This window comes from Medicago truncatula, chromosome 4, assembly GCF_003473485.1.
Source record: "Medicago truncatula cultivar Jemalong A17 chromosome 4, MtrunA17r5.0-ANR, whole genome shotgun sequence".
NCBI classification, from domain to species: Eukaryota; Viridiplantae; Streptophyta; class Magnoliopsida; order Fabales; family Fabaceae; genus Medicago; species Medicago truncatula.
In genome coordinates, this window is record NC_053045.1 from 39109174 (window position 1) to 39122073 (window position 12900).

Genomic DNA, 12900 nt, shown 5'->3' on the forward strand with positions numbered 1-12900 from the left:
TGGGCCACCTATGTAATAATAAAATAAACAGCATGGGCCACCTATGTAATCATTATTATAAAACAAACTTGCTACACGGTGATTAACTGATTATTACTTTTGAAAAGTAAAAGTAAAATATCACTGGCCCACATATGTAAGCATGAGACATTGTGTTTTGGTGTGTTTGGTTTGGAAGAGAATTTGAGAAGAGAGAGTGTATGAAGAGAGAGAGAGATTAAAAATAGAGTTGATTTGATGTGTTGTTTAATAAAAAAAATATGAAGAGAAATAGAAGAGATAAGTGTATTTATTTTTTAAAATGACAAAAACATCCTTACATAAAAATAATTATTCAATTCATTGTATATCGTGCTTAAAAAAAATCATTGTATATCAAAGCTAATTTGCTTTTATTTAATTAAATTATCTCCTTATATTAAAAAAAATACAATATTATATATCGAGCTTTAATTATACTAAAAAATACAATATTATATATCTCCTTATACTAAAAAAATACAATATTAATCATTCAAACAAATTATTATTAATTAGTTTACTAAAGAGCAATTATAAAAAAAGTACGCAGACATAAAGAGAATACAAGGGTAAAAACGGAAAAACAATAAATTTGAGGCATTCTCTCTCTTTCTTCGCATTATTGGAGAGAAGCTAAAATATGTGGGGCTTACAACAAATCAGTCTCTCTTCTTTATTTCTTTATAGTGCCAAACTGAAGAAATGAGTCATTTCTTTCCTTATTCTCTCGCACGTCTTTCTCTCGTTTCTATTTCTTCCCTTCCAAACAAGCTGTAAGTGTTGGTGGAATTGAGAAGCGTAGTACACACGTATTTATAGCTTAAGTTCCTTCTCCATGTTAGGGTTGTGTTTGGTAACATAAATAAGTTAGTTATATCTTGTTAAATTAGCTTATAAATTTGTTTTGATAGAACGAGACATGTTTGGTAAAAAGTTTTTCTCCTTGGTTAATAGCGTTTTTTTGAGAAGCTATTCAAAGTAGCTTTTAAACTTATAACTTATTAGTTTTTTTATATTTTCTTTCTGTTTTAACCTTATTAATTTAATTTAATTATTTTTTTAGTAAAACAAATAAATTACCCACGTCCATATTTAATTCTATTGTTTTTTTGAAGGATATTTAATTCTATTTTGAAAGCCCACGTCCATATTGAATAACTGTCACATTTTTTCTCTAAAAATTTGTCACGCTATATGTTTATCTTTTTAAGGAACATTATATATTTTGTTATAATAACTAGCTATAGCTTATTTCTCACCAAAAAATAACTAGCTAGTGCATGCTGTAACTTTTATATATTCTTGTTCACATTTTTTTTCTTCCTATCTTGCTCTTAATTTGTATATTAACCATTAGCTTTATTTATGGGATTCATAAAACCAGAAATCAAAATAAAAAAAATACTCATCCACAATTTGATCTCTGATTTTCTTTTTGGAACTTTTTTAAAGGAATAAAAGTCGAAAAATTTTTATAGAAAGTAAAATTAAAAGTTGGAATTTATATGAATCAAAAACATAATTACCTGTAAATTAAAATATTTTAAAAAATACATTATAACTAAAACATTTATATATATATATATATATATATATATATATATATATATATATATATATATATATATATAATTCACAAAAAAAAAAGTTAGAAAAAATGTCCCTTAATATCATTTTATATTTATCAGACATCGACTATAAGTCACATGTGCTTCCGATATGGGACATCTTATTTTATGTCAAAAAAAACATATGTGTTATTTGTCTATCTCTCTATACCACTAGGCTGCCATTTTGGATCGAGAAAGTGAAAATAATAAGTAAGGCTGCCATTTTTATTCATAACGTGTATCGATTATTATATTGAAGTAACATGAACCCAAACAGCGTATCTATCGACTATATATACCCTCCGCATACCTAATTCTTTTGTAAGTTGCGTACTGTATACCCGAACTCGTATCACGTACTGAAGCGAATTGCAAACCATGTGACTATGATCTAAACAATGAAATGGAAACTTTGTTCAATTCCACTCCGTTTCACTCCATTCCGTTATATTTCATTCCGTTCCGCTCCATCATGTTTCATCAATCCAAAAGCCTTATTGTTATGGGCCAGTGTAAAAAACTTATATCTAGGGAAAATATTATAATGGATGCGTGGTAAGTTTTTCTTCTTCTTGGACAGCAGCAGTGATGTCTGCTGGTTTGTAAATTATTCGTTGGCATATCTTGGGGAAATATTAACATAATTTGGACTTTGCAGTTTTAAAATACTAATATATGTTAAAGACATTAATTTCTGGTAAATCTTTTTTACACATAATTCCAATTAAATCACTCCAGTGTGTGATATAATGTGATTGGATGAATATGTAAAATAGCTTTAAATTAAACTAGAGCATATTTCCTATAATGAGAGTGATACGACCCAATTCGAAGGGTGCATGCAATCCAGGCTTGCTTAATGAACTTTCATAAATCAAACTACACTGATTTGTACTCGACTTCCATCCAATCAATCCCATTCTTATCTGTACTTAAAGTAACCAAACTCTTATTGAAATTTAAGACCCAAGTTCACAAAATTAAGAGGGTTGGTATCAACAATACATGTGCCAATGAGAACATATATATCAAGATGAAGAGGGGAAGACATAATCACAATTTTTCCCTTCATTTCCTCTCATTAGGGGTTGCATTGTCTTGTTAAATCGATTTGAAGATAGTTCTTATGTTTTTTGTTAAAAGACATCGCTGCTAATGAAATGGTTAGGATTATTGCTAATCAATTAGGTTTCAGAACTTGGGTGTGTAATGCCCCAACCCAAATCCATGCTATCTTTTGTAATGACTGTCCATCATTCCAATGATTTTTGACATTTTTTGTCAAAAAAAAATCCCCAAAGAGGTCAATTTCTTATACAAACTTTATTAAATATTCCAACATGCTCATTCTTATAATATGGGAGGTTCATAAAATTAATTCAGGATGGAACCAACACTCACTGAATTAAATAAAACTTCCATTAATATTTCATCTTATCCTTGAGTTGCTAAACACAGTAGCAAAAAAGTGCAGAAAAGCATAGCATATATTTATTTTAAACATAATGAAGACTTTAATTTGTCCTAATTTTTAGTACTTTTTTTTAGAAGACCTAATTTTTAATATTTACTTGGTATGTTTTTTTGTGTCAGGTAGCCTAGTGGCTAGAATTCACTTTTTAAAGTGAATAAGTGCGGTATCCGGAGTTCGAACTCCGGACCCTGAAAAATATAACCGTCTGAAAAATATAAATTGTGTGTTTAACCAAAGCCCGTATTCACAGTCCATTTAACATGAGCTGAATTGGTGATTTTTTTAAAACAAATATAGATCTTTTGACGAATATGCGAAACTGTAGTAGCTATACTTTGTAAATTTAAGAAATATAATCTAAGAATGGAAGGCATGAAAAGTAATTATTAGATACTAATATATCATCTTAGAGTACAGTTGCAATCCAACTAATGGTTTTATATGACTAAATGAATGATTATGGTTGTGCCTCATCTTCAATTGCCAAAAACTTGCGCTTCCGAGCTACAGAATTTCCGGGATGCATCATTGTTAACTCTTGTAGATCCGGTTTATAAACCCAATGATACCCGCAATTCTGCACCTCCAAATCCAGACCTTGGCCCTTCATAATGCTAGCTTTCATATTGATATCATCAAGATGTGTGAGAGTTCCGTCTATCCACTTCAGAATATCAAATAATGATTTCTGAGGGAAATACATTAAGCACATGTGATTTGATTTGACCACGATATGATCTCTTTCAAGAATGACTGGAATGATGATAAATGAAAACAAGTGACTATTACTATTAGAAAATCTTAGCTCTATTTTGGGTCTCCGTGCACATGTTGTCGTAGTTGGATCAACAGGTGCAACGGAGAATACTGCACAACAAGCAATGCCAATGAAATCATTGTCATTGTTGTCCATAATCTGAGATAGGTCCATTCTTATTGAATCACCCTCGCTCTGATTGTTGAACCAAATTGGTATTTCACTTCCAGGAATAACAATTTTAATGATGTCTTCATAGGAGAAAGTGGAGGGTTGTTGTCTTGCCTGAATCAATTGTATCATCCATGAAAATGCCATGCTATTGCAATCTTCACTCTCACCCAATTTAGGACAGTTGAAAATGACCAATCCTACTGTCCTCTTATATGTTGTCATATGCTCGAAAGCAGTAGGAAAAGGAAGTTGAGGCAAAGATTCCAAAAGCTTGCAATGCTCCAAGTTTAAATATACAAGTTTGGAAAGCTCCCTCAGGCTAGGCAGTGTCACAAAATTGTTCCCCCCTATATTTAATCTTTCTAGTCGAAGTAGACATCCAATTGCATCAGGGAGATAGCTTAGACCACAGAAACTGATATCAACTTCACTCAAACAGTATATGCTAAGAAAAGAAGGTAGCAAACAACTAGTTAAAACTTCATGATACAAGGAATGCAAACCAATTGTGGTCCATTTCAAGGAGGAAGTTGTTGATTGGGAATGAAATAAAATATCACTCGAATCAAATTTCTTCAAATGCCTTGGATTGTTAAACACTTTGGAACACCCGGAAAGATTTAGATATTTAAGAGAGCTGAGACCAAGTATGTTGTTCGGTATGCTTACTAGATTTTTGCAATCTTTCAATTTCATGAAAACAAGCTTTCTTAGAACCCCAATTGATGGATCAATCTGCACAAGCTTTATACAGCCTTTGAGATTTAGCTCTTCTAGATTTGGCATCTCTCCAAAATCTGGCACCTTTCTTAGATTCTTTGAGTGGCTTAGATCCAAAATTTTCAAATTGGGCAAATACTGCCACATACCAACAAAAATAGAGACAATGTATCATTTTGCTCATAAATCTTACCATAAAAAAGGTGGAAGAAAACACTTTTTTTCTTCTGATTTGTTCGTAAGAGAAAAAAACTAAAAAGAGAATTTATAGTACCTTCTTGTCTTTCCATAGTTGTTTGACGCTGCTATGCCTCATGATCAATTCAACAAGTTGATTGGGCTGAAAACATGCTGGCAAATACTTGAAAGGATATCTACCCCACTCTACGTATCTTAACTCGTTAGAAAGGCAGCCGAGGTTCCCTGCGAACTTCACTTCCTTGAGTATGAGCAATCTAAGATGACTCATTTTGGACAATGCTTCACCCATGATTAATATTTCTGTTTCGTTTTCGTCTATATCACAGGGAAAATATATGGCTTCAACCTTCATTTCCTAACACATTACAAAAAAGAGAGATTTGAATCAATTTCAATTTATATAGAATATAAATTTTTTTAAATAAGTTTTCTATTTATAAACAACTACAGTTTACCACATTCTCTAACATAATATTGTGGAGTTGTTCATGGAGCCACACCCTACTCCACCTTCTTGAATCTTTGATTGACTTTTCTTGGACAATTTCTCTGCCCAATTCTTTTAACAAACTATGCATTTCAATATTATTTTCCTCTGAAATGCTTAGAAGTGATTTATCAATTAGAACTCTTAATCCAATATCAGCATGGAATCCACAGCAATTTAGAACTTTTTGGACATAAATCTTCTTGCTCTGAATGAAAAAACAAGCAATGTCAAGAAATATTTCTTTTTCCAATTTTTCTAACCCTTCAAAACTTAATCGCATCACATCCATGATATCTTTGTTTGGACTTTTGCTCAATCTAGCCAATGCACTTTTCCATTCATAGATGTCTCGACCAAACAAAAATGATCCCAATACTTTAATTGCTAGCGGTAGACCATTAGCATAACTGAGTATGTCAAATGTCAACTTATCAAAACTACTCATAATATGATCAAGTTTGAAAGCTTTTTGACAAAACAATTGAAGAGAGTTAGTCCCATTCAAGAGTGGAACTTTGTAAACTACATCAACTCCATACTCTTTCAAGATATGTTCATCTCTAGAAATTATAACGATTCTACTCCCTGCACCTAAGCATTCACGATTCACAGCTAATTTATCAAGTTGTTCAACTTTATCAACATTATCAACTATTATAAGTGCTCGTAGGCGGCGTAGCCTACTTTGTATCAAATTAGTTGTGTCATATAGATTGTATATTTGAAAGTGTTCCCCGCCAAGAGTTTGGTGTAGGATTTGCTTTTGTGCACCAATTGGACCATCATGTCTATATATTCTGCTTAGATCATCAATAAAACAACGTACATCAAATCGATGAGAGATTCTACCACATAAAGCAGTAGTAAGAGTTGTCTTCCCTATTCCACCCATCCCACAAATTCCTACAACCCGAACATCATCAACGGAGTCCAAAAGTAATAGATTTGCTACTTTTTCTATAGGATAATTTATTCCAACTAATTCTTTTGGAAGACATGAAAATTTGTGACCCGATATATTCGTTATCTCTTCAACAATCTTTTCAATCTCTGCATATTGAGGCCTGAAAGTTTTAAAAAGTCACCAAATAACAACAAATCATTACATTAAGAAATTAAAACAAAAAGCATGTGAGCAGGCGAAGACAACAAAACTTTATTTCTCCTTTTAGAGAATTGTTGTTCTCAACTATAGTTTGAAAAGGGAAAGTGAAAACAAATATATATTGTTAAATTTAATTGTCAAACCCTTAAAATTTGCATATGTAAAACCATCAATCCGTAGAAAATTTCTTACTTATGATGCATATCCCAACCAGAGAGATTGGCGACTTGTGTTAGACTTGCCCTCCATCTTTGTACCATCTCTGATTCATGTTGGAATCTTTCTTCGTGTTTGGCAAGGGCTTCTCCATAACTTCCATTTTGATGTCTCACCTCAGAAGGATCAACATCATAGAAAATAGGGAGAACACGAGTTCCAGAAACTTGACTGCAGTGAAGGATGTATTCCAACTCTCGCAAGCACCATGTTGAGGAAGCATAGTTTTTTGAGAAGAGTACAATAAAAACCTTTGAGGCTTCAATTGCATGAAGGAGCTCGGGTGCTATGGATTCACCTTTCTTCAGGTTAGAATCATCCCTGAATGCAACGATGCCTTTTCTTTGAAGGGCAGCAAAAAGATGATCGGCAAAATTGTTGTGTGTGTCTTGGCCTCTAAAGCTCACAAAAACGTCATACTTGATCATCATAGCCGAAGAAGAGAGGAACTGGTGCTTCTTTGGATGATACTGCAGGCCATGTATATGCTTTCAATCACAAATAATTAGTTGATGAATGGATTACCGAGGAGATCTATCTATTAATGAGGAGACAATGGAATATAAAAGAAGCAGTCGATGAATAGTGTGACAAGGGAAGGACCAAATATAAAAACATCCAAAATATTCGGATGGACAGCCAAAATAAACTATAATATATCTACACAAATTAATTTTTTAATAAAATTGAACACAATAGCTAAAACTTCCTTATCTCATCCTAGCCACCATATTCTTAATGATGTATCTGACTACTTGTACTCTTTGATTATTAATGAAATGGCTTAAGTTTGTCTTTGCTCAACAACAAAAATTAGCACTAAACACAAAGTTGATCATCCTCGTAGGGGTCATGGTTTGAACCCCGAACATCTAGCTTATTTCACTTTAAGAGATGAATTCTACCTACCAGACTATTTGACTAAAAAAAAAACAAAGTTGACCAACAAAAAATTAAATTACATACCTTAATTTTTTTTTTTGAAGAAGTTAAAATAGAATATATCAACCCAAAACTTAGTCTCTCAAGAACAAGAAGTATTAGATAAGAACTAAGGAAGAAAAGTATATGTTACATCACGTTATCACAAAAATGTAAGCGTTAAAACCACAAAGCAAGGCACACTTAACGGAGACATAAACTAAATGAAACTAAATAAGAAAGGGATTAAGTCACAACATGGGGTAATTAAAAGCAAAATTAGGATGATTTACACCTTCAACCACCATAAGGGTTGGAGCTTAATTTTATCTATAAGTTGATTGATAGAATTCCCCTTTTGTTGAAAAACTCTAGCATTCCTATCACACCAACCGATAACCGACAATTTTATATAGGTTATCATGTTGCACATATCCCCCATAAGTACAGCAGATCCATGATATCTTTGTTTGAACTATCTCTCAATCTAATGCACTTTTTCATTCAAAGATGTCTCGACAAACAAAAAAGAGCCCAATACTTTAATTGCTAGTGGTAAGCCATTAGCATACCATAGTATGTCAGATGCCAGCTTATCATAACTACTCATGAGATGATCAATTTTGAAAGCTTTCCGACTAAGCAATTGAAGAGAGTCAGTCCCATTCAACAATGGAACTTTGTAGACAACATCCACAACAAACACTTTCAAGATATGCTCATCTCTAAAAGTTATAATGATTCTACTCCCCGCACATAACCATTCATGACTCAGCTAGTTTTTCGAGTTGTTCAACTTGATCAACATTGTCAAGAATTAAAAGGGACTTTACACTACATAGCCTACTTTGTTTAAAGTTAGATGCATTGTAAAGATTGCATATCTGAAGGTATTTTTCACCTAGAGTTTACTTTTGAGCACTGATCGGACCATCATGCCTATAAATTTTTCTTAGATCATCAATAAGGAAGAGCACAGGAAATTGATGAAAGATTTTGTTGTATAATGCAGTAGCGATAGCTTTCTTCCCTATTCCACCCATCCCACAAACTCCTACAACCCGCACATCATCAACCGAATCCAAAAGTAAATGTTTTTCTAATTCTTCTGTAAGAGAATCCATCCCAGCTAAATAATTTGGAAGACTTGTAGACTTGTAACCCAGTATATTCATAATTTCTTCGACGATCTTTTCAATCTGAGCATCGCTGCAAGTTTAAAACAGTTAACCAACAACACCAAATCACAGTATACCAAAACCAAAACATAAAGCACCAATACATGACAAAATAACAGTTTTTATTCTTTTTAGAAAACTCTCTTTTGGTTAATTAAAATAGTCTGTCAAGGGGTTCTTAGTTAATTACATTTATGTGCCAATATATGCTTTAAAATTTGCAATATATATAATACCGACAAGGAAGATTACTTACTTATGACGCACATCCCAACCAGAGATTGGCGACTTGTGTTTGAGCTTCCCTCCATCTTTGCACCATCTCAGAGTCTTGTTGGAATCTTTGTTCATGTTTGAAAAAGGCTTCAACATAATTTCCTTTTTGATATCTCATCTCATAAGGATCAACATCATAGAAAACAGGCAGAACATGCCTTTCGGAGACTTTAATGCAGTGAAGGATGGATTCTAATTCTTGCAAGCACCAATAGTTGAGGAAGCATAGTTCTTAGAAAATACCACAATGAAAATCAGAGAGTCTCGATTGCTCCAAGGAGCTCTGATCCAATGGATTCACCTTTGTTGAGCTTAGAATCATCCCTAAATGCAAAAATACCTTTTCTTTGGAGTTAGGACAGGAGATAGTGTAACTAATAGCGTCTGAAATGTGGAATTAAACAAAGCAAGCATTCCCGTTTTTACCATTTCAAGTTTCAACTTCAAGCATGCTTCTTCCTAGCTTCTTATTCTTAGCAATAGCATGTTAGTTGATTTTTTTCTCAAAGATAGTAAAGTTCCCACATCTTTCGGTTTTCCTTCTCAGTATACCCTACTTCACTCACCCAATTAATTACATCACTTTCACACACACAAGTTGCAAGTCCAAACAGCGACTTCTCAACATATTTTGGAGTAAAACTAAAATGAATCAATGCACGTGGAATTGATGTCTTTTTTGTGGTTGATTGGTGTAGGTTGGTGCATATATCCATCTATATTTGTTACATTATGCTTCTAGTAAGGTACACATAAAGATAGATCAACTGAAGAACAAGCAGGGTTATGATGCATTCATTAGAGGGAACAATGGTACTAGTGATTGAAATCAAATATTCTTGATTCTTTATAGATATTTTATTGCAGAAATGACTGAAAAGTTATTTTTGTTTGATGCAATTCTAAACATGAGTACTTCAGAGAGGACCCTAGCAAAAGGGGATTATAAATACAGGAATCCAAATATATGTTGGTTTGAAAGACACTTGCAAGTTGTAATATTATGCATAAATGCAGACTTTCTTTACATAGCCACTGCTGCCTATTTTTCTGAAGCTTTTCTTACTTCATGTTTGTCATGGTAATAGAGTTGCTATTGTTATATATTAAGGCAAAAGAGAACAGCCACTATGTTATTTTTACACTCCAATTGGGCCATAATCTCCATAAATTTCATATACATCATCAATAAAGCAGCAAGCACCAAATAAGCGATTTGGTCATACAAAGAAGTAGCAAGAGTTGTCTTCCTTCAACTATAGTTTGAAAAGAGAAAGTGAAATCAAATATATATTATATTACCACAGATCATTTGTCAAAAGCATTAAAACTTGCATATTTAGAAGATTACTTACTTATCACAAAAATTCCAGCCACAGATAGATAGTCCCTACTTTTCTGAGAGCTTCCCTCCATCATTGAACCATGTCAGAGTCATGTTTGAATGTTTCTTTATGTTTAACAAAGGCTTCACCATAATTCTGACTTTACTTTCGCACCTCAGAAAGATCAACTTCATAGAAAATAGGCAGAACACATCTTATGTAATGAAGGATGTATTCAATAGGCAAAACACCTCATAATATTATTTTATCACATATATTTTTTATATTCACATGATTAAGTATATATCAATTCCATATTAAAATGGTAAAGCTGCACCCATGAGACGATTTCACATATTTTTCTCTAGATTATTAGCATGTAATATTTTCAAACTTTATAAATTAACACAAATGCTGAAATAAAAATAAAAGTAATGAAATAAGTTTAAAAAAAAACATTGAAATTAGGTTAGAAAAATGCAGTTTTGAAATGGAGACCAAAATTGTACAATTAGAAATAGATGGATCATGTGTGAGCTCCAACCACTTGACTATTTGACCCAAAAAAAAAAAAAATAGATGGATCAAAATTGTAATTTTGTCAAAATAAGTTGATCAAAACTGCATAACGATATCATATATATTGTTTTCATCTAGCAATAGACACGCCTCGGTTCAAACCTCATAAGCTCGTCATAAGCAGCCTCGGTAAAAAAAAAATCATATTGATACAATTTTAATAATATGCTTTTATTTTATAATATTCTAATCTCAATAAAAAAGTTAGATTAAACCAAATGATAAGGATCAAATTACGCTATAATGTTATATTATACACCATATAAGTGAGGTTGGCAAGGATCATTGTTAAAACAACAACAACCAAGTTTTATCATTGTTAAAAAAAAAAAAAAATCCACTAAGTGAGGTTGGAGAGGATCAAATTACGTTGTAATGTTATATTACACACCATATATTTATCAAACACATTAATCTTTATATCTTAATAGCTTTTCTAGTGATTAGTCATTCTATCCGAACATCAATGCATTGACCTTTACTCATTCGATAATGTGCTCGAGCTATAAAACGTGTTGCTTTCGAGCAACAACTTAACATTCACACTATTGCGTATTTGATCCATGTCATAGAGATTTGACAAAGTTTTGCATTGGTTGTCGAAACCTAACACAACATTATTTGTTTACTTGAGTTTGGGACTGGCTATCTATAATAAAGCTAACATAGGCATGAATTAGCTTTGTGGTAAAAACTTTTGTTTTAATTTTTGATCGAATTTTATATATTTATTTTTAAAAATTTATATTTCATAACATTTTAACTTTTTTTTTTTTGAGGGAAACATTTTAACTTTTTATAATTTAACTTATATTTTATAAGGTTAAATGCGTAAGTTATTTTCTAATCATATTATGTTGGTTTCTAAAGTAGTTGATATTAAGAATACTTTTTTTTTAACAAGATACATATATCATCTTGTTAGCTCGTCAAACACTAAATTAAGTTTGAGATAGAATATGATAGTTTATTTTATCATGTCTCTGATATCCTTCCCATCAAAAGATCTTTAGATGTGTTTGGTTTTTGGATGACGAAAATATTAATTTATGTTTGAATATATCTAATAAAAATACAACTTTTATCGAATTCATATTTGCTCTATTTATTTACCTTTATTTACCGTTCATTATTTATGACAAATGGATAGAAATAAGTGAAAGATCAGTGAGATCTATCAGTGAGGTCCACTTATTAATAGTTCAAGAGGAGTAGGTTTAATAGTTAAAATTTGACTCTCTATATGCTGGAGGGACAAAGTTCAAATCTTTGTAATATGACAATTAGTACCATTTCTATAATAAAAATTTCCACTTCCCGGTTTTTTTTTTTTTTTTTTTTTTAAAAAAGCACATCGGTCAGTAAATGGAGGTAGTTAAATAGATTAAAAAAGCACATTTTTATCAATTCTCAAATAAATGGAGAATTTTAATAATAAAATGAATTTTAACATGTGTAGTGTCAAATTGGATTTGTTTTTTCCTTTCTATTTTTGTAATTATATAAATTTCCTATTAAATTATCGAATTTAAATTAAACTTAAGTTTCTATTATTTATTTAAATAAAAAACTTCAATTTTAAAAAAATTATTTACTTTTAACTTTTAAATTTATAACACAAATCCAAACTCTTGATAGGATTATCGATTGTTTATAATTTTTCATTGCTAATATTCTAATAATATTTCAGTTTCACTAATATATTCACAATAATAAATCTTCAATTTTTTACTCGTTCAATGTAACAAATTTGATTTGAAAGAGAAACCCACATTGTGCGGTCACAAACTCTTTTACGAAGATTGGTTAAACGATTGTGTGAACTTCGTATCAATAATATGATAATAAAAATA

General features: G+C 31.6%; 1 protein-coding gene across 1 annotated transcript; it reads right to left on the minus strand.

Annotated features, from left to right (window-relative positions):
* Positions 1–3463: 3463 nt before the first annotated feature.
* On the minus strand, positions 3464–10666 carry LOC11445035 (disease resistance protein RUN1). Its single transcript, XM_024782531.2, has 6 exons — positions 10499–10666; positions 9124–9467; positions 6745–8898; positions 5413–6511; positions 5031–5312; positions 3464–4894 (listed from the first exon to the last, which is right to left on the minus strand). The coding sequence occupies exons 3-6, from the start codon at positions 7197–7199 to the stop codon at positions 3563–3565; spliced, it is 3168 nt and encodes a 1055-aa protein (XP_024638299.1). The 5' UTR covers positions 7200–8898; positions 9124–9467; positions 10499–10666; the 3' UTR covers positions 3464–3562.
* Between the last annotated feature and the right edge of the window lie 2234 nt (positions 10667–12900).

What these genes read in the sequence shown, in the direction of transcription:
- LOC11445035 (XM_024782531.2), bottom strand. Translation starts at nt 7,199, where the DNA reads ATGATGATCAAGTATGACGTTTTTGTGAGCTTTAGAGGCCAAGACACA. An exon ending in GGTTGGGATATGCATCATAA is followed by an intron (nt 6,512 to 6,744) that starts GTAAGAAATTTT and finishes TAAAACTTTCAG; the next exon opens with GCCTCAATATGCAGAGATTG. An exon ending in ATATTATGTTAGAGAATGTG is followed by an intron (nt 5,313 to 5,412) that starts GTAAACTGTAGT and finishes GTAATGTGTTAG; the next exon opens with GAAATGAAGGTTGAAGCCAT.